Source organism: Fusarium phalaenopsidis (assembly GCF_050370095.1).
Source record: "Fusarium phalaenopsidis strain FUZ10S chromosome Unknown contig_32278, whole genome shotgun sequence".
NCBI classification, from domain to species: Eukaryota; Fungi; Ascomycota; class Sordariomycetes; order Hypocreales; family Nectriaceae; genus Fusarium; species Fusarium phalaenopsidis.
In genome coordinates, this window is record NW_028145417.1 from 61,268 (window position 1) to 78,031 (window position 16,764).

The 16,764-nt window shown below is 52.5% G+C and overlaps 7 protein-coding genes across 7 annotated transcripts; 2 read left to right on the top strand and 5 right to left on the bottom strand.

The window, feature by feature from the left end:
- Positions 1–99: 99 nt before the first annotated feature.
- LRP88_00615 (Gfo/Idh/MocA family protein) lies at positions 100–1,398 on the bottom strand (the record flags this gene model as incomplete). Its single annotated transcript, XM_083237322.1, has 3 exons — positions 100–615; positions 667–1,288; positions 1,337–1,398. 3 exons carry the CDS (start codon positions 1,396–1,398, stop codon positions 100–102), a joined length of 1,200 nt encoding a protein of 399 aa, XP_083105827.1.
- A 543-nt stretch (positions 1,399–1,941) lies between these two features.
- On the bottom strand, positions 1,942–3,678 carry LRP88_00616 (Six-hairpin glycosidase-like protein; the record flags this gene model as incomplete). The annotated part of the gene is made up of 1 exon (XM_083237323.1): positions 1,942–3,678. One exon carries the CDS (start codon positions 3,676–3,678, stop codon positions 1,942–1,944), a length of 1,737 nt encoding a protein of 578 aa, XP_083105828.1.
- Positions 3,679–4,380: 702 nt separating this feature from the next.
- On the top strand, positions 4,381–6,390 carry LRP88_00617 (major facilitator superfamily domain-containing protein; the record flags this gene model as incomplete). Its single annotated transcript, XM_083237324.1, has 7 exons — positions 4,381–4,661; positions 4,723–4,733; positions 4,783–5,242; positions 5,303–5,542; positions 5,598–5,744; positions 5,811–6,024; positions 6,103–6,390. 7 exons carry the CDS (start codon positions 4,381–4,383, stop codon positions 6,388–6,390), a joined length of 1,641 nt encoding a protein of 546 aa, XP_083105829.1.
- Positions 6,391–7,325: 935 nt separating this feature from the next.
- On the bottom strand, positions 7,326–8,831 carry LRP88_00618 (flavin monoamine oxidase family protein; the record flags this gene model as incomplete). Its single annotated transcript, XM_083237325.1, has 3 exons — positions 7,326–8,074; positions 8,257–8,446; positions 8,526–8,831. 3 exons carry the CDS (start codon positions 8,829–8,831, stop codon positions 7,326–7,328), a joined length of 1,245 nt encoding a protein of 414 aa, XP_083105830.1.
- Positions 8,832–9,362: 531 nt separating this feature from the next.
- Positions 9,363–10,926, top strand: LRP88_00619 (Zn(II)2Cys6 transcription factor; the record flags this gene model as incomplete). Its single annotated transcript, XM_083237326.1, has 2 exons — positions 9,363–10,007; positions 10,060–10,926. 2 exons carry the CDS (start codon positions 9,363–9,365, stop codon positions 10,924–10,926), a joined length of 1,512 nt encoding a protein of 503 aa, XP_083105831.1.
- Positions 10,927–11,146: 220 nt separating this feature from the next.
- On the bottom strand, positions 11,147–11,665 carry LRP88_00620 (uncharacterized protein; the record flags this gene model as incomplete). The annotated part of the gene is made up of 2 exons (XM_083237327.1): positions 11,147–11,308; positions 11,438–11,665. The coding sequence occupies 2 exons, from the start codon at positions 11,663–11,665 to the stop codon at positions 11,147–11,149; spliced, it is 390 nt and encodes a 129-aa protein (XP_083105832.1).
- A 4,019-nt stretch (positions 11,666–15,684) lies between these two features.
- On the bottom strand, positions 15,685–16,758 carry LRP88_00621 (uncharacterized protein; the record flags this gene model as incomplete). The annotated part of the gene is made up of 5 exons (XM_083237328.1): positions 15,685–15,700; positions 15,769–15,959; positions 16,025–16,135; positions 16,394–16,434; positions 16,485–16,758. The coding sequence occupies 5 exons, from the start codon at positions 16,756–16,758 to the stop codon at positions 15,685–15,687; spliced, it is 633 nt and encodes a 210-aa protein (XP_083105833.1).
- Between the last annotated feature and the right edge of the window lie 6 nt (positions 16,759–16,764).

Here is a 16,764-nt window from a genome sequence, read left to right on the forward strand (position 1 = left end):
GAAACTTGGGAGTTATGCTCTTGATGCATTAGCACTTCTTAGCATCCTCCTACGGAGGCAGTTCTATAGCCAGAGCCCCAGTAACTCTACGCCTGACTCTCATCGACCGATAGACACAGGGTAGTCTGTCGTCTCAATCTTCTCCGGGTACACCAAACCACCCTGACGACGCACCTCATCCATGACATCCATCACAGCAATAGTTTCACTCAAATCCATCTGCCTTCCCTCCTTCCTCCCTTCAACAATGGCAAACGCCGCCTCATCAGCCTCCCAGAACATACCCTGGCCCTCACCCTCCGGGTTCATGAAAGTCAAGAATCCATTGAACCAACCACTGCCCTTTCCGGGACCGGGCTGCGTCCACTTCTTTTCTTCGACACTCCCGTCGTTGAGTACGATCCTTGTAGTGTTGGGGCACTGTGGGACGTCGAAGAGCTGCAGCTCGCCTAGCTCTCCTTGGATCCGCACGCAGGGTTGGGGCTTGGGATCACTACGAACACTTCCAATCCGGATGGACGTTGTAGCGATGGCGTGGGCGTCGCCACCAGAGGCAACGTCTCGGGGAAAAGTCAGAAGAATGGTGGTGCTCTCGTCCGCAGACGTTTGCTCATACTATTGCTATTAGTACGCGAGGCCTTGAAAGTATATGGCTCAAGAACTTACCTTGGTAATAGCAGCAGCGACCTTTGGGGGAGCCTTTTTAGCCTGGGTCTGCCAGAATACCAGGAACGGCCAAGTAAGACTGTAAACTCCAAGATCCAACAACGCACCGCCAGCAAGATCCGCGTTCACCATTCTGTGCTTTCCATCGCTAAAGTTGGCCTCGGGGGATAGCCTGGCACTGGCATCTGAAAACACCCTGTAGATCGTTCCCAGCTTGCCCGAGCTGATAGTCTCTCTGACATAGTTCGTCAAGGGAAAGTATCTCGTCCAGAACGCTTCCATCAGCAATAAACCCTTCTCCTTTGCTATCTCCACCAGAATACGCGCCTGCTTGGCATTCACCGTGAAAGCCTTTTCGCACAGCACATGCTTGCCGGCTTCTAAGCAAAGCCTGACATTCTGGTAGTGGTGTGAGTGGGGAGTAGCAACGTAGATGATTTCAACGTTGGGGTCCTTGACGAGTTCATCGTACGAGCCGTAGGCCTTCGCAGTCGAAGGGGCTCCAACATCTTTGAGGAAGGATTCGGCGCGTGCGGCTGAGCTGGATGAAGCTGCTGCGACCACGGTGTGCTTGATGTTGCTGACGTCTCGAGTCTTGGGATCAACTAGGAGATCTTTGGTGCTAGGGCTTGTCAGTCAATGGCTTCATTTTTAGCGGAGATGAGCATACAATGTAATTGAGATTGCACCAGTAGCAAGGATTCCCCAGCGGATTTCACGTGGAGCTGCCATTTTGTCTAAGTTTTCAGATAGATGGGAGGACAGAGGAGTAGTAACTAAACAATGTCAGGGGACATTCTGTTGTCAAAAGCGTCTTTCTCCTGAAAAGGCGCGTCGTCACCCTTTTTAAAAGACGAAGCCCCTCACTCCCAGGGTTGCTTGGAAGCCCCCCCGCTGCTTCTTCGAGCCCTTTGACCAGCCTCTCACTCCCGAGATTGAACCGATTTTGCCGTTGTCAAATCAGCTTGCATAGACTTGTGGGGATAGAGTAGCCGGCCGAGAGTCCGCGAGAGCTAATGCCATATCTCCGACACTCCGCGAAAAATGATGCGAGGGAACCTCAGTTCCTGATGACGTCGACAGATCATTGTAGCCGGCCGGCTAAATTCAACCACAGACAAAGCCTGGGCGAATTTAAGGAAAGATAAGAGTTCGGTGTGACTCATGGTTGATAAATCATCAAAATCTCTTCTCTTCCAGGATCTAAATCTAAACTCTAGTCTTGAACGCCATTTACCTACATATTTCTAGCTACTAACTAAAGCCATTCCTTTGTCACACAAGACCCATTTGCAGCAGCCGGTTCCCAAACGCAACTAGATAATAGTCCCCGTATACCAATCCATGGTTGGCATACCTCCTTTTAGAGTACTGATTGTTATTAGCCGTACCATATTTTAAGATGCCATCAAACGTCCGGAGAGTCTCGTCTTCCACCTCGATAGCATTGACGGACCCCTTGACCAAACGCGCCTTCTCGGGTGCCTGTGCAAAGCCCAGCAACTCCCTGACGATGTCAATAGCCGCTTGGCGGTACCGCCCGGCGAGGTCGTCCTGGCCCAGTGCCGCCATTGCCTGAGAGAGCACTAACAATCCGTTGGCAGCGATGGAACCGGCCGAAGAGTCGCGGAGGGGACTCTCGCTGTCGTCAATGGGTGCGTCAAAGTCCCAAAGTGGCACGTAGCGACTATCCATAGGTAGGTATTGGGGGGCTGTCTCTAACCGGTATAGGAAGTACTCGGCGAGACCGCATGCTGCTCGTACGAATATCCTATCCTTGGTTGACATGAACGTCTGTGAATAGCCTAGGATGGCCCAAGCCTGACCTCGCGCCCACGTAGATTCGTTGTCGTAGCCCTGGTGAGTCAGACGAGCCTTTAGTTCGCCGGTTCGAGGGTCGATGTTGGCGACGTGACAGGTAGAGTACCATGGCCCTGTGTAGCATCTCTTGGACAAAGGAATAGGCTTCTCTTCGCGGAGATGCGACCGGAGGAGAACGTTTGCATGCGAAGTGGCTATATCGAAGAGCTCCTGCCCGTTAGAACAGTGTTCAGCAGCGTAGTAGAGCAGGTCCAGGTTGCACAGGCTGTCAATGATGATGATCATATTCTCTGTCTGGTCGCGGATCTCAAGGTTTTTCTTGAGCAGTAAGTCCCAACTACGGATCGCCCCCGCGGTAGTGACGTATCTCGTGGCTAGGCTCCGTGCAGCGCGGATAATGGAGCTGAGGCTCTGGACATTCCCATTGAGCTCCCAGTCCAGCCTCAAAGACGGCATGACGATGAACCCGATGTCATGGGTATCGGTACGGCTAGCCATGCAGTGGAGTGGCCTGTTCCAGGTGTCACAAAGGGTTTGGAGGTGCAGCCGGATTGTTTCGATACTGATGTTACCCGCCTTTGATGCGTCCTCGTTGGAGATGCAGATCTTGCGAGGAAACCTGATGGTGCGCTCGAGCAGTAGGGATAGTGTGCCTGGGAAGAAGCCGCAGGTCCAAAAATCGGCCTCGCGTAGCGTGTAGTTGCCGGAATCTTCTCCCTCCTGCGGCACGTACTCGGGGAAGTAGTCCGGGAAGCGCTTCTCCCCGATCAGAGATTTCGTCGCCGTCCGGTAGACCTTGGCGAGGATATTCTCGTCATAGAGACCGGCAAGCTCATCGCCGATACTTGCGCCTCCGGTCAACGCAGGACCGTCCTGGATTGGTTCATCTGGCTCCGTTGGAGAGCTGATCGGAGTAGAATTTCCTACCAAGGAGTCCTCGTCGCTGGCTAGTTGCGTTTGCGGGGACTGGATCAAAGGAGATTGCTCTGCAGGAGGCGGCTCATGTGGAAGCTGGGGAAGCTGTGGCGTCTCAGGCTGTAATATTGGGGGCGCTTGAGATGAGAAGGGAATAGGATCCTTGAGTGATCCTTGATGATGGACAACAGCGACTGGTTGAGGTGGCTTTTGTTGCAGCGCAACCTCTGGCAACGGAGGCTCCTGGGCAATACCGTTACTCTCCCCTTCGGACATCTTGCTGTCCTTTACGTCTTGCGCAGGGATTGAGCTTGTAAGAAAATAATGCAGCTAGGAAAGCAGATGGCTATAATAGCTTTGGGGGAAGATATTTGGGGCTTGCCAAGTCAACGAAGCCGGCGAAATCAAGGAGCACGCGGAAGCTGGGAGGCCGGCTACTTGATGCTTCCTGTCCAGTGGCTCTTATTCAAAACGAGAGCAGTTCGGCTTACCTATCGAATATCCCTGCTCCGTATGCCCCCACTCCTCCGGAGTCGATATGCTCCGGGGTCCGGCACCATTGTTCCGCCATCCATTGTCCAACCGCCGACGCCAAGCATCCAACGACGATTTCTCCGCGACAATTCCTCCGTGGCTATTACCCCGAGAAGCACCCACCCGCAGTTCAGGGTGGTATTCGCATCTCTGGGATGGTGGCCCAGCACTGCACCGGGCAAGGCAAGGCTTGGACTCTGCGGGGAAGCCGGGGAAGTCGCCGTGTGACCGTCGTCGCTGCCCCATAACCCCGGACGACAACAGCGGGGCCCGCAGGTGTGAGTAGAGGGGTCTTGGTGATGGGATATTAAAACTCCATCTCGTCCCGCCACTGCCACAGATTCTTGGACGATCACCAGCATCCCACAGCCAAAACCCTGGGCCTCGTTTCTATCCATTTCCCCTGTTCACCTCAGAACAAGAAAGCAACACGGCTCGTCAAAGATGGCGGCTCAACCGCACAAGGCCAACGATGACATCGCCATCCAGCCTGCCCCGGCGGCAGAGCAGGAGAACAACCACCAGCCGCCTCCTCCGGCGGACGATGCGAATGTCGGCCCAAAGCAGGTGATCAAGAACGGCGTTGTGGTGAGCTCCGCCACAAAGCCTCCAAAGAGGGATCTCCGACTTGCCTGGCTCTACATCTTTGACTGGTACCCTAGCCACTACAGTAAGGAGGAGATTGCTCTTGTCAAGAAGCAGGACCGCATCATTCTTCCTCTCATGTAAGTCTACATTGTGCACGCCAGCCCGCTCCACTTGGACCCAGCATGCTAACCGTAGTAGTTGCTTGCTATGTAGGCTTTCCCGACAATATTCTCAACCTCACAATCTAACCAGTTCTAGTCTTCATCAAGTGGCTTGACCAATCCAACATCACTAATGCTTACAATTCGGGAATGAAGGAGGACCTCAACATCCAGGGAATCCAGTACAACCTGTTCAGCACCTTCTACAACATCGGCTACCTTGTCCTCGAAATCCCCTCCATGATGATCATCTCCCGTCCTAAGCTAGCACGGTGGTATCTCCCTATCTGTGAGACACTCTGGTCTATCGTCACCTTCATCCAATCCCGAAATAACAGCGTCGAGATGATTTACGGCATGCGGTTCCTCATGGGTCTTTTCGAGACGCCTGCCGCCACTGGTTCCCTCTACCTTCTCGCGTCGTGGTATCGCTCAGACGAGGTATTTAAGCGCGCAGGCGTCTGGTATGTGTCTAGCAACATTGGCGCCGCCTTTGCTGGATATATGCAAGCTGCTGCGCATGCTGGACTTGACGGAAAGCTTGGAATGCAAGGATGGTCGGTACCCGTTCCCCTTCTGCTCATGCGTATCAATCTAATGTTTCCCCCTTCTCATAGGCGCTGGGTCTTCATCGTGGATGGAGTCATCAGTCTCCCCATTGCGATCGCTGGCTTCTTCCTCTTCCCTGGTCTGCCTACTAGCCCTCGCATCTGGTGGCTCAAGGAGGAGGAGCAGAAGCTTGCCCAAGCACGCATGCAGGACGACGGTGTCAGGAAGAGCTCCAAGATTGGCAAGCGCATGCTCAAGCGTGTCTTCACTCATTGGCACTTCTACTTCGCTGTGGTTACCTACGTCTGGTAAGTTGTCACCCACGCGTCATGGAGATGCACTGCTAATCACATTGACTGGCAGCTACCAGCTCACGACCTGGGTTGCTGGTCAGATGGGTATTTGGGTCAAGTCTACTGGTCAATACTCGATCGAGTTGATTAACATCCTGCCCACCGGCACTCAACTGATGGCCATTGTTGTTGGAATTCTTGTTCCCCAGTTCGTCATGTGAGTCCCAGTTCAACTTCCCTGTGCTGGGTTCTGGGAGACAGGGCTAACCCCCGACTCCTGTAGGGTGTACCCCATTTGGATGCCGGTCCTCTTCACCGGCACCGTGCTTATCTTTTCAAATATCTGCCTCCGGATCTGGTATATCCCCGTTGGTATGAAGTTCGCTGCCTGGTTTCTCATGGGTTTCAATTCTTGCGTCACCCCAATGCTCTTCCCTTTCGTCCATCTTATCATGAAGGACGATAATGAAGCCAAGAGTTTTACGACTGGCGCCATGGTGAGTCGACCTCTTTGCTTTACATCTCGGGGGGACACGGGAATCCTTAAGCTAACCATGTTACCTTCTTTTCGATAGATGACTGTCGGCTGGTCCTTCTTCACCTGGTACAACGTCGTCGTGTTCCCTGTCACTGAGGGACCCCAGTGGACGAGGGGTTTTACTGCTAGCATCTGTCTCTGCGTCATCTGGGTCTCCTTGTTTCTGACTGGCTACGTGCTGTGGCAGCGCGATATCAAGAGGGGCCTGTACAAGCATGCCATCGAAGAGGAGGAGAATGAGGAGATTCTCAATGAGAAGGTCGAGCAGGTTCAGGTAGAATCCACCCACCTTGAAGAGAAGGAGAAGGACAAGGAGCTAGGATAAGAGGTTTAATCGCTGGTCTCTGGAATATTGCCTTGATTCTGGCTTGCATTAAGTTGGTCACTGATCTGTGGTGCCTTTCAGATCTGGGTTGGCACGCATATATAGCTATAACCGTGGGCCTTAGTAAAACTTTTCTTATTTTTAACAATTCGCTTTAAGCGGTACTGGCACGATGATGAAGGCAAGGCAGTCCTTATGGCATGATTCCAATGTGGGGGCGACGACGGGGCGTCTCCCAGAAGACGGGAACATGAATCTTGAATTGCTGGGCCTAGAATGCTTCAAGCTCTCTCCTTTCCCGTTATGAGAACCGACTGGTCGACTCCAAGCTGCCATTCGACTCCCTCCTTGACAAAATCTTGCCCAGTGCAACTCCCAGCCCTTGTTTTCTGCCAATTGGGAGGCTTATGCGCAAGCCGCCAGGCCCTAGCCAATCACAAACGGCAATTTAGTTCGCGCTGACACGCGACATATCGGAGAGATATCGGAAGCCCTTTGTTAGATGTTATCGGTAAGAGATTATCCCGCCGGGTGATTGAAATGCACCGCACTGATATGGAAAGTTTCCGGTCTCTCATTAATATAGACTACGAAATCTATCTTTCTCTCTTGCTATGTGCATTCTCCAAGACGTGGTTTCTCTCTCGTCCACGAGTGGTGCTTCTTGAAGATGAAACACGGGTTGCCAATAAGTCGACATAATAGTCTTAGTAGGACAGTGGCCTGGCATCTTAATCAGACATAAGTTCAATAATAGAACATAAAATCAACTTTCAATCAAGGTGGCGTAGAAATAGCTACATGCAATCGGCTAGGGGTGAGAGGCGTGAGGGCACAGAAGTAAAGCCAATCTTATATCTTCCTTTTTTGATAAGAAAAACAAATAAATCTTACCTTTCTCCTTCATCCAACTCGAACCAAGGCTCAAGAACATCTTACTTCGCCTGCTTACCCAAAGCCGCAATAACCTCCTTGCCTCCTCGAACCCCCGACCTCACAGCACCATCCATATAGCCCCTCCATATCGGCGACGTCTCAGTCCCAACGAAGTGAATGTTTCCAAACGGCTCAGAGATAGACTTGCCCGCTTCACCGGCCAAAACCCCAGGCCGCATGACCGGACCGGGAGCTCCTCGCGCCCACTCATCCTTGGTCCACTCCTTCTCGATGACGCTGATCGGATCAGGGACATTGCCGACGACTTTGCCGAAGGCGGCACGGAAGTCGCGGAGGACAGCCTGTTTCCTCTCGTCCGCTGACAGCTTTGACCATTTGCGACCTGTGTCTCCGGCGTGGAAGCAGGTGATACTGTACTGGTCGTCTCCGGGAGAGCAGGTATCACGGGTGAACGCGATAGGGCCGTCGGCGGAGCTGTACTCGCCGGAAAGGTTGGGCGCATGCCACCAGGGTTCGTCAAATACCAGGACTGTCTTTGAGTAGTAGCCCCCCTCGGTGGACTCGCTGAGGGCTTTCTTGGAAGATGGAAGGCCAGGGTCGAAGCGAATCAGCGGATAGAGCGGCGTGGGCACTGAGACGATGACCTTTTCTGCCCTATAGGAGGTGCCGTCGCTTGTTTCGACGACACAGCCACCATCTTTCTGAGTGATGCTCCACACAGCTGCGGAGACCTTGACGCTGCCGGGGTTGAGTCCTTCCACAAGTCGATGGCAGAAGGCTTGGTTGCCTATTAGCCAGAGTTAGCATGAGATAAGGTGGCCAGAGCAAGGTATCACTTGCCTTGTCGGTTCCGCAGATACTGTCCTCCTTCTTTGTGGTCAGACAAGACATTCTGCAATCCGGTACCGCGCTTCAAGATATCCAAGAAAAAGAGCGCGCTGAGCTCGTGACTCTCCACTCCTAGGAGACTTCGAGTGATGGCGTTGATGAGCATGGACGCTCCTGCGTCGTTGAACTGATCGGCAAAATCCCTGACCGTGATTGAATCGAGATGTTTGGCGTCAGGCCCCTCAGAAGGATTCTCGAGGTCGCACTTCTCAGCGTACTCTCCAATCATAGCTAGAAGCTGTTCGGCTTGTTCAAGTTGATCCGGTTCCATCTAGATGGTGTTAGTTGGTGCCTAGCACAAGGGGCGAGGAACTTGCCTTTGCTGGCATGCCAAACGGAATGGTATGAACTTCTCCCTCGTGGTCCTGATACAGGCTGACTCCTCCTACGCGCTGCTCAACGAGGTCGAATCCAAACTCCTTGGCCAGGCCGTAGATCGCGGACTGGCTCGTATCGTTGAGCCAGGCTGCGCCCATATCAACAACGCCCTTGCCATTGGAAGATGCTTTCACGGACAGCGTCTTGCCGCCGACGTGGTCCATGGCTTCGAGGACGATGTATGATAGGCCAGCATTGTGGACTTCTCTTGCAGCTCGAAGGCCGCTCAGTCCAGCACCGACGATGATGACTTGGAAGGGTTGAGAATTCGATGCCATGATGCCACTGAGTTCTGTGAAAGATGATTGTTGAATTTCTTAATGGATTTAGCCTGATTGACAGAGATGATTTGGCCCTTATATACTCCTTCGCCAGCAACCGAGTTCAACTTGGTAAGTTGCAGCAACTGTCATCGATCTCCCCGAAGCTATTCTTATCGAGCCGCTATCTTGCCGATGGACGATCAACAGTCACGATTCGCCCCAAGCCGTCCGCGGAATCCGCAATTCGAAAAGCCAAGAAACCTAGCCCAGTCCCACAACGTTAAATATTGTGACGAATGATGATACGTTGGCGTCATATTCCCCCCACCATCGCGGCTAGATAAGATAAGAGATTTACCTCAGAGATGGTTGCAAGTGAACAACGGCCGGAGAAACCGTCGACCTCGGATGGGACCCTCCTCAACAAGCCCAGTCGGGGGTCTTTTTTTATCTCAGTTGCCACAAATCAGGCGATTTCTTTGACGATATCCAAGCAGTATCTTGCCGAACTCGACCTTGAACGCCCGCTATCTTGGCGCCGTCACCATGGCTGCGAGCTCTGTCGCTTCCACCGGGGGACCACTCCCACCCCTACGCCCAACTGCCCGGTACCCGACCGCATTCAGGCTCCGGCATGCCCGCACAAAGACCGGATGCCTTACATGCCGCACCAGAAAGAAGAAGTGCAACGAGGCCAAGCCGTGCTGTGCGGACTGTCTGCGCGGTGGCCTGAACTGTATCTGGCCGCGAGAGGTTGGCTCGGACTTTAGCCTCGAGGCGCCTAGTCGAGAACTGACACGAGATTCTCCCGATGGGATTTTACGACAGCTCTCCGCCGTCAAAGCGAATGCCGCATACACCCTGACTACAGAATCTAGTCTGTTTTTGCAACACTATCTCTCCGAGACAGCGGTGCTCCTTCCAGCAGGGACCCCCGCACAGAACCCCTTCATTGTTTATGTTCTTCCTCTAGCACAGAATGATACCCTTCTCATGCATTCGGTGCTGGCTGTGAGCGGCGCACACCTAGCGTATAAACTGCAAAACGCGGCTAGTGTGGAAACTGCAACGAGCCGACACTATCTACACACGATAAGGGGAGTTCAAGAGATGATTGCCAGCGGCCAAGTCGACGAAAGGCGTTCCATTCAACGGTTAACGCTGATTCTGGCTTTCTTGTGCCAGTACGAGGTAGGTCAATTCGCAGATGCGAAGCGACCAGAAGCTGAACGGTTGATCTTAGGTTCTGACGAACGCCCCCACGGCTACACTGTTACTACATCTCCGCGCCATCCGACAACTATTCCTCCGCCTGCTTGAGAGAGGATACAACCCTTCAATACCGCTAGACGAATTGGACGATTTCTTGAGCTTTGTGTATGAAGGGTACACATTTCTTGTCTGCTGCAACAGCATCACGCCAACTTCCGGAGAGAATGATTTGCTGCCTTACGAGGAGTCACTGCAAGCTCTGAGACAGTCCTCTTGCTTTGGGTCCATCTTTGGTGGCGCTCATGGACTCTTCGAGCTCATTCCCCACGTGCAAAACCTGTACCTCCGTCGCCTGATCGAAGAAGCCTTGGAGATGACGAGCCCCTCTCCCGAGTTCCAGGTCTTATACAATGAGTTGAGTCGCCTTATTGAATCTTGGAGTATGGAATCATTACCTGGGTCAACCTCAACAACCCTTGAAGATGCCCATGGCACCCTGGACTCAAATCAGCGGAGCATGGCTGCCGAAGTTATCCGCAACGGCCTCCGCATCTACCTATCCACATCAATATGCGGCTCAGCACCGCCTACTCCCGAGACCCTAGACTTCATCGAAGAAATCGCAAAGACCGTCGTCGATACAGCTGCGGTCCTGGAGGACTCGCCATATGCCTCTCACACGGTCTGGGCTCTGGTCATCGCAGGGTCTTGTTTGATGGATGAGGAGTATCGCCGCAGACTTGCCGAGTCTCTGACCCGGTCACGATACAAAATGCGACATCTATCGGCTGTACGCAGGGTCTTGGAGTTGATGTGGGCTGATGATACGGAGACATACGGACCTTATGGGTTGCAGCTGATTATGCAGAAGCACGATGTGTCTCTGTCGATTATGTAGGGAATGAAAGCAGAAGGTGATCTGTTCAGACGCACCTTCAACATGCCTAGCTCAGTGAACGCCCTGAGGGAGGCTTAGCGCCGGCCCGTGACGCAAGAAACTCCCAATGTGCTGCGTGCAAGATGCCCAGCTGCTGCTCCCCCTTAGCCGTGTTGCCACCGTAGCGCTTAGTCTCGATGCTTACGGCCAGCGGGTACTGCTGCAGCAGCCGGTCCACCGTCTAGTTGAAGCACGGCGCCATATCCGGGGCCAGCGCCTCATGTGATCTGTTGGTTGTCGGATCGCGCTCGGGCAGCAGCTGGAGGACGTAGTCAACACGGCTAGCGGCGCCGGGAAAGCGCTGATACGCTGGGTCGATGTTGGTCGTCGTGCTGTAAGACGTCTAGGTCAGGGTCAGCTGCTACGATACAGGAGGCACAACTGCGACCTACCAAGACAGAAACTCCAAAATATCCTAGCCCAGGCCATCCCGCATATCATACACAAGCATGTCGAGTAGCGAGGAGTGCACAAGGTTGTTCCAGGCCGACTCGTCGCTGAGCATGCGGGAGCAGTCGCTGGACCGGGCGGCGATGCACAAAGCGCGGCGAACCAGCTCCTCACCACTGGCGCTATCATTCCGTGTCTGCTCGCTTCCAGTACTTGCTGTATCGTCAAAGAACATGTATTCGTGCAAGCAGTCGAACTGACCCGTGGCCTCGAGGTGTTCCTCTAGGGCCGCCTTGATCCTTCGCGGCATGATGCAGTGTCTGCCCGCTGGTGGTACGTCTCACATTACCCAGTCACCGAGAAGCTCAGTGCTTTTGAGACTCTCCAACCTTCACCCACATACACACAAGGAGAATTTGACTGAGTGTCTCTAGCTACCGCATTTGACGTCGACTACTGCCTCAACAAACACATACCGCTTGCCCGAGACGCATGGTCCAAGTACGGCTTGACAAAATGGTCGGTCGTCAAGCTCAGCCCCGACACCGGCTATGCACTACAGACCATCATGACTTGGGATAACCCGCAAAGTCTCGGCAAGGCAATGCAGGAGGCGGGCGCCGAGATCATGGGCGATCTCAAAAACTTTAGCACCGAGAAGCCAGTGGTCATCCAGGGAGTAATTGCTGCTGGAAATATGGACTGAAGAATTGAGTTCCACGGAACAGGAGTATGGCATGTCAAGGAGAGGTTAAAAGGTCAAAGGCGAACAAGGCATTCATTCAATACTCTCTGATGACCTAGTAGCTCAGTGATAGGCATAATACCACAATTGTTTCCTAGAGTCGAGTCTATGGGGGCGCCAATAATTGACTCATTAAGCAGTCCCTTTGTCCAACTATGTAACAAGCGATATGCCAACCAAGCTGTGATGAAGGGATTCCGTAATTCTGAATCGGATGGGCTGGAGCGAGATGTGAATGTCATCAGAGCCATCCAAAACACTCAGATGGTTAATAGAATGTCGATGGTTTCCGGACAGCTCTCCAAGAACACCTATTACATAGTCTGAGGCTGAGATCATCGATCATCTCATGATTCATGGCACACTGCTGGCCTAGATCTTAATCAAGGCCCTTTGTGTCAAGGGAATTACCAATGATCCCAGAAGACATGTGGCGGTGCGGGCTCCCAAGGTGGTCCTTTGTTAGACCGACTAACAGACCATGTCCAACCCGCAGACCGGCCGACCGGCAACTCTAGGGCATCAGACCGATGGACCAGAGCCGCTTGTCGGATTGAGTGACCCGGACCGGTCTGAGTTGGGGTGCTGTCTCGGTCTGCCATTGGCCCATTGATCAGCTCGAGCAAGCGAGAGCGAACGGTCTCTGGTCCATGGTTCGAAAATGGTTCTCCGCCAATGCAGGCGCACGTCACATGAGGGCTAACCAGTTCGTCAGGGAGTACCTACATTATGTCCGACGCTCTGACTCGTCATAAAGCCGATCTGTTAGCGGATCCGCTTGTTTATATCCGATCTGTCGCCTCTGTACGACGTACTCCAATTTCCCCAGCCTTGCCGAACAACCCCATGGGGGACTAATTAGTCAAACAACAAGATTCGACAGCATTCCCCGTGGGGGGGCCATGCTCACGCGATTTATCAATCTGAGTGCGTAGATAAGTCTGGCTCAAACCCCCTATTATCTACTTGCTTTTCTTGCCATCATTCTCATTGACCTCCATCAAGGCCTCTTCTTCGAACGCACTTCTGTTGCCGTCCTCATATATTTCTAGTCTGTTTGACAGTGGTCACCATGTCGGATGACAAGAGTCTCAACCAAGCTGGCATTGATGACAGCAATGGCAAAACAACTACGTCCGATACTCCCGAACACGTCGAAGATGGCTTCTCCAACGCCCAAATCAGCTATGACAACAACGGAATAGCTGGGATCATTCGATCTCCCTACGTTTTTGGCGCTGCCCTTCTCGCCTCCTTTGGTGGCTTCTCCTTTGGGTACGATCAGGGGGTCATCTCCATTATCCTCACGATGCCTCAATTCCAACAAACCTTCCCCGAAATCGCCCCAGGCCACTCTCGATACGGATTCAACACTGGTTTTATGACGGGGATGTTGGAATTTGGGGCATTCGTTGGCTGTCTGTTCTTCCCTATTCTTGCCGATCGATACTCCCGCAAACTGGGTCTTGCTGTAGCTACGGCATTCTTCTGTGTCGGTGCTATCATCCAGACGGCTGCACACAACTATGGCACCCTTGTGGCCGGACGTACTATTGGGGGCGTTGGCGTTGGCACACTCGCCATGGGAGCACCTTTGTATATCTCTGAGATTGCACCTCCCAACCTGAGAGGCTCTCTCCTTGTACTCGAAGCCATCTCGATCGTCATTGGGGCTATCATTGCCTATTGGATTACATACGGCAGCCGTGATATTTCGGGTGACTGGGCTTTCAGGTTGCCTTTCCTTCTGCAGATGGCCCCAGCCCTCGCGGTTGGCATTGGCATTCAGTTCTTCCCCTTTTCCCCGAGATGGCTGGCCATGCGTCACCGCAACCAGGACGCCTTGGATTCCCTTTCCAAGCTTCGTCGTCTCCCTGGAACCGATGCTCGTATTCAACAAGAATGGAAGGGTATTATCCGCGAGGTTGAAATACAGGAACTCCTGCTGGAGCGTGAGCATGGTGCCGGGACTAACCCTGTCTTGCTGGAGTTCCAGCAGTGGGGTGATCTCTTCAAACCCAAGTACATTCGACGCACGACTGTTGCGCTTGCGATTCCGTTCTTCCAACAGTTTTCTGGTAATTATGAACCGCTCTGGAGTCTCTCTTTTGTCCTTTGGCTAACTTGTGCATAGGTATCAACGCTTTTGTATACTACGCACCCATCTTCTTCGCTGCGCTCGGGCAGGATTACGAAATGTCTCTCATCCTGAGCGGTATGGTCAATATTTGCCAGTTTGTGGCGGGTATTCCAACTTTTCTGTTCCTTGACAAGGTTGGCCGACGCAAGCTTGCCATTTTTGGAGGCATCGCGATGGGTATCCCGCACATCATCATGGCCGGCATCGTCAACAAGTACAACAACAAGTGGGTCGACCACCCGGGCATGGGCTGGTTTGGCGTAGCTCTCATCTGTAAGTACATCTCACACATCGTTTTTACTCTTTACTGATCATCTAGATATCTACGTTCTCGCTTACGCTTCGTCTTATGGACCTCTGGCGTGGACTCTGCCTGCAGAAGTTTTCCCTAGCTCCAAGCGAGCAAAGGGTGTCGGAGCTGCCACTGCTATGGTGTGGCTTGCAAATTTTATCATTGGCGTGGTCGTCCCCGAGATGCAGATCAAGCTTGGTTGGGGTACTTACCTTTTCTTTGGCTGCTTTTGTTTTGCGGCTTCTGTCTTTTCTTTCTTCCTCGTTCCCGAGACTGCGGGCAAGAGTCTGGAGCAGATTGCTGGTGCTTTTGGCGATAGACTCGAGGATGAGGAAGGCGAGTTGGAATCACGGGCTCACTAGAGTTGTTGATGTACGGAGGACCTTTTCGGGGTGTGCTCATTACAACGTGCAAATAAGACAAGTGCCTCAGCTGGCCAAGTGAGAAGGATACCAAACCCTTTTGTACGAGTAGTGTAGCTAGCTTGAATATTCCAACCCTAGATGTGTTTTCTGTCGAGAAAGTAGTCTCTAGGTGGTCACATGGAAGATGTGGCGTGAGTAACCAAGAGCCGCTGGGCATGGTTCGAATGGCAGGGGGTTGAATCCTGTTGGCCATTCTTCGGTCATGCGGCCATTCAACATCCTTATTCCCTTCTACCTACGTAAGAAACATTTTGCGTCCTTTTGCGCTCACAACACCAACATCAAAGCCAATACAACCAGGCGTCGAAAGAGTTCGGCAGGCTTTTCGGAGCTAGTCAAGTCCAGCAGGCATTTTGTCACTTGGCGCAATCCTACAAAGTAGAGGGCAAAGGGGGGTTGACTCAAAACCATGATAATCAGTCAAAATGAGGTAGGCGTAGATCATGTATGTTCCAGTGATGGATTAATGAATCTTAATTAAATCCACACTACGTGCTTGATACCGCTGTCTAGCCCCTCCCTCAGACTGGCTGTAAGAGTCCATTCGTCGCCTTGTAAGCCTCCGATACGGTACATCTCAATCCCACCTCCCTCTTGTCCCGCTACTACAACGTAATTCCCATCATCACTAAGCCGGAACCCGCGGATCGTATCGAGATTGGTCCGTACGTGTTTGGTCTCTTGGACTCTTTTGCCATCGTCCGAGAGAAGAATGATGACAATCGTATCACCTTGCGGCAGTTCTGTGGGGACGTTTTTCAGATGCGGTTCGCGGTTTGCGATATGTCTTTCCCATCTGTTGCTGGCATACAAGACGTTTGGGATCTTGGGGTGGGGAGAGAGTTCGGCCGAGTCCATCATGAATTGGTGATCGCGGTGAACAGTCGGTGGGATGATGTTAACCGAAAAGCCGTCGATAGGCTGGACGTCATTGGCAGGGCAGTTCGACAAATCAAAGGCAACAACGTTATGTGAGAGTTCGCCAAGGACATACATGATTTTCTCTGTCAGACGTTAGTTGGCTGTATCCTGTGGTAAGTCAAATAGAAGAGAATCTGTTGACGTACCATCAGGTGTGAAAACAGCGTGTCGAGCACCCGTTCCAGGGGGGCATTGGAGCCAGCCGCATACTTCCAGTTCCAGGTTGTTCCGAGCCAAAATCCATACGCGATCAGCACCTAAATCAGGTGCATACAGCAGTCCTCTCTTGTCTTCAAGCACTTGATGTAAATGACATTGCTGTTGGCGACCTTTGTTAGGGCCGTGCCCAGCCGCTCTATAGGGAAAGTCTAGGAGGAGCTCCGTTCGAGATACATCCTTAAGCCTAAGTCCGTCGCTTTCGGTGATGGATATGGGATAGAGAGCAGCAGATCCTCCAAGATACTATAGAGTATAAGCGTGAAATGCAAAAGAAATGAACTCCAGTCATTACTCACAGTGCCTATCGCCAGGGCGGACTTGTCCTGCAGCGTGATAACTAAAGAATGAGCATGGCTGGTCAAACGCAGCAGACTCGAGTTCGCTTACTGTGTGCAGGTGCACCTAGGGTCGGCTGTTGACTCGTAATGCGGCAAGTTTCTTGTGCATGGTCGACTTCGAAAGTGAACAAGAGGCCAGATTCTTCGCCTTCTGACAGCCCGACCAAACGATTAATGTTTCCGTGTGAGGATACGGGTTCTGCCCAGGAAACATTGTACGGTGCTGGATAATTGGCGAGAACCTTCAGCTCGCCCTTCTCAAAGTCAACGGCAACCGTGGTAAAGTTGGCCCTGTCGCCCGAGAGCAGAAGCATGGGCTTCATGGTGAA